This window comes from Nicotiana tomentosiformis, chromosome 5 (assembly GCF_000390325.3).
Source record: "Nicotiana tomentosiformis chromosome 5, ASM39032v3, whole genome shotgun sequence".
In the NCBI taxonomy this organism is placed as follows: domain Eukaryota; kingdom Viridiplantae; phylum Streptophyta; class Magnoliopsida; order Solanales; family Solanaceae; genus Nicotiana; species Nicotiana tomentosiformis.
In genome coordinates, this window is record NC_090816.1 from 9,850,657 (window position 1) to 9,853,506 (window position 2,850).

Consider the following 2,850-nt stretch of genomic DNA (forward strand, 5'->3'; position numbering starts at 1 on the left):
GGCCCCGAATTGAATAAACCATCTTTATATGGACGCAATCTTTAAGGTTCTTGGTGTTAAATTAATTATTTTTTTAAAGTTATAAGTTTATATATGCTATTTATTGTAATTTAGTAAAATTTTATAAATAAATTTATACTCCAGATAAAATATTGGATTTTGTTAAACCCGATAACATTACGATGAATCTGCCCCTATGATTATTGACCCTTCCCTTGATGGTGACTTGTGAGTGATGACATGCATGGGGTGAAATCGTGAATTTATCTTTTTGGTTTGCTTTGTGCTATAAATAGAATTGACAATCGTTGTTTCTTCTTACGAGTTACAAACCACAAAAAAAAAAAAAAAAACTTCAAGTGATAAAACTACTCTTCTAATTGTTACTAGTTTGTTAAGTTAGTTTGACAAAGAAAGCAGAATTAAACATAGTGCTGTGATCATTTTAATTTCGCAAAATTATATATGGAGAAGGCAAAGCAAGTGGTTGGTTCCTCTTCTTCTTCCTTCACAACCGAACTCTTTGGACCCAAAGAACCCTCAAACTCGTCCCTCTTTGGTTCCGTTTTTGATCAAGCTTCCACGGTATTTATTACTTACTCTTTGTTTTCCCTTATAGTATCTAACTCTTAAATACTAGATTAGGAGAATTACGAGATCCTCTTTAGCGGAAGCGGATGTGCAGTAATCACGAGTTATGTTATCGGTCGCGGAGAAGAGAACTTTTCCAAACCCTAATCATTACGGTGTTTATACAAGCTAGCTCTAGGATTTAGCAACCCTATAACTCTTGTTGATCTCTTATAGGTGGATCCAACCCAATAATATTTTCCAACATCCCTTATAACTCTTGTTGATCTCTTCTGCTCAACGATGGATTTAAAGTTCTAATTTTGTGGGTTCCAAGTTAAAAAAAGTTAATTTTAAAATGTATATTTAGTTTTATCTACACTTATTTTTCGCATTAAATCTAGACCTTAAAATACTTGAGTTCTGTCGAACATGTAAATCATAGTTGGATTCGCCTTTTTTTTTTTTTTTGGTATAACCATGCGATATATGGAACTCAAACTCGAGACCTTAGATGGAGGGATCTCATTTATCTCACCACAACCACAATTTGCCTCAACTTCTAATTTATATTCTTTCTATGCTTACTAAGTAGTAGGAATATTAAATTTTTTTTAATTGTAGTTCTAATCTTAATTCTTAGGCATAAAATATTTTGTAATATAAACAAGATCTGATGTGTACTCCTTTTCTTTTCCAATTATAACTTTAGGGACTTAGAAGAGATCCCATTCAAGCTGGGGATAGAAATTCATCAAAAACCCAAGATCCAGGGAACCAGTACTATGGCAATGCAAACTATGGAACTTCAGGTTTCGGAAAATATTTTCCCTCCCTTATTTAACAACAATATGTTGCTTAGATATGTAAAAATATCTTTCTCAGAGTTGTTAATTTTTCATGCTCTTATGCTGAATTTGAATTTGTTATGTTTACAGAAAATGGATCTAAAAGAAACAGGGAAGAAAAAGTAGAAGGAACATGTAATTTCAGCTCATCCATTTTTTATGGTGGCCAAGATGTTTATTCTCCAACTACCAAGACCACTGACTCTCAGAGTAATATTGTAAGTATATATAGCAACTGCTATTTTTTTTTTCCCTCTAGTATATTAAAACATTTACCTGTGAAAAATAACTGAAATTAGCGTACACATGTGTGTAACACACCAGGCACAAGAGGGATGCTAAGTATTTAAGTAAACAAGTCTTAGACCGTAGTGACGCGTTACAATTTAGGAGTAGATAATATTACTTGTAGTTGTTTTTCAGTTTATGAATTTTGTATTTTTCTGCTTACTTGATCAGGTCAAGAAAGATGGTGGAGGTGATGGTTCAAACTCTGCTTCAAGAGGAAATTGGTGGCAGGGTAAGTTTCAATAAAAACTTTTGAAACTTATGGTTTTATGTCATAATATTTGTGTGTATAGTTTTTTTAATCTTTAGTGGTAATTCATAAATATACTATAATAATTGTATTGATTATCAAAATTTCTCATTAAAGGTAAAAATAAGTTTAAAATTAATTTATCTCAAGATATAGAAAATATTTTTTTTAGAACAAACTAATAAAAAAATAATGTCACATAAATTAAAATAATTCGAGTAATGATATTCATTTTGGGTTGCTATGTATCTCTTTTCCCAATGTGATGAATTCCACCTATGTTTTTTACTTTCTACAGGATCATTATACTACTAAGGCCTTGCTTTTGTCCATGTAAATCTCCTCTGTAAATAACTTAGGTAAGGAAGAGATAATTAATTTCTATGTTTCTCTTTTGTTTTTCTTTTAGTTCCTCCCTTTTTATCCTAATTAATTTTTTTTCTGTTTAAAGTCAGAACTCAGAAGATAAGAGAGAAAAGCATTTTTCACCAGCAAGGAGTAGCATATATTACAACGTTTCAGACTTTCAGTCCCTCTCTTTGCATTTCTTCTTTATTTCCAATGGTCTTTTGGATGAACTAAGCCAAGCTTGTACCACAGTTAATCCTCCTTGCAGTTGCTGAACTTCTCTTGTATTTATCTTATTAATTAATCCAACTAATTATTCTTAACACTTATCAGTCGCCACTTTGTTGCAATCTCTCTCTAGCTCCCTTAGCACAGGCGGATTCAGTGTAATATTATTAGGTTCAACTGAACGCAATATTTTTAGCGCGAAATATAAATTTAAATATAAAATTACATTAAATTACAACAAATAGTTATATAAATTCATAACTTTAAAAATATAACTGATTCGATGTCAGGAACCTTAAGTATTAAACATGTAGAATC

General features: G+C 31.2%; 1 protein-coding gene across 2 annotated transcripts; it reads left to right on the plus strand.

Annotated features, from left to right (window-relative positions):
- The first annotated feature begins 335 nt into the window (after window positions 1-335).
- Window positions 336-2,629, plus strand: LOC104113989 (uncharacterized). Of its 2 annotated transcripts, none has more exons than XM_009624327.3 (6): window positions 336-585; window positions 1,283-1,382; window positions 1,509-1,636; window positions 1,878-1,938; window positions 2,255-2,315; window positions 2,408-2,629. In XM_009624327.3, the coding sequence occupies exons 1-5, from the start codon at window positions 466-468 to the stop codon at window positions 2,269-2,271; spliced, it is 426 nt and encodes a 141-aa protein (XP_009622622.1). In that variant the 5' UTR covers window positions 336-465; the 3' UTR covers window positions 2,272-2,315; window positions 2,408-2,629. The 2 variants fall into 2 exon arrangements, with proteins under 2 accessions (XP_009622622.1, XP_009622623.1); XM_009624328.3 differs by having other exon boundaries at window positions 2,412-2,629.
- Window positions 2,630-2,850: the final 221 nt, after the last annotated feature.

What these genes read in the sequence shown, in the direction of transcription:
- LOC104113989 (XM_009624327.3), top strand. Translation starts at nt 466, where the DNA reads ATGGAGAAGGCAAAGCAAGTGGTTGGTTCCTCTTCTTCTTCCTTCACA. An exon ending in TGCAAACTATGGAACTTCAG is followed by an intron (nt 1,383 to 1,508) that starts GTTTCGGAAAAT and finishes TTATGTTTACAG; the next exon opens with AAAATGGATCTAAAAGAAAC. An exon ending in CTGACTCTCAGAGTAATATT is followed by an intron (nt 1,637 to 1,877) that starts GTAAGTATATAT and finishes TTACTTGATCAG; the next exon opens with GTCAAGAAAGATGGTGGAGG.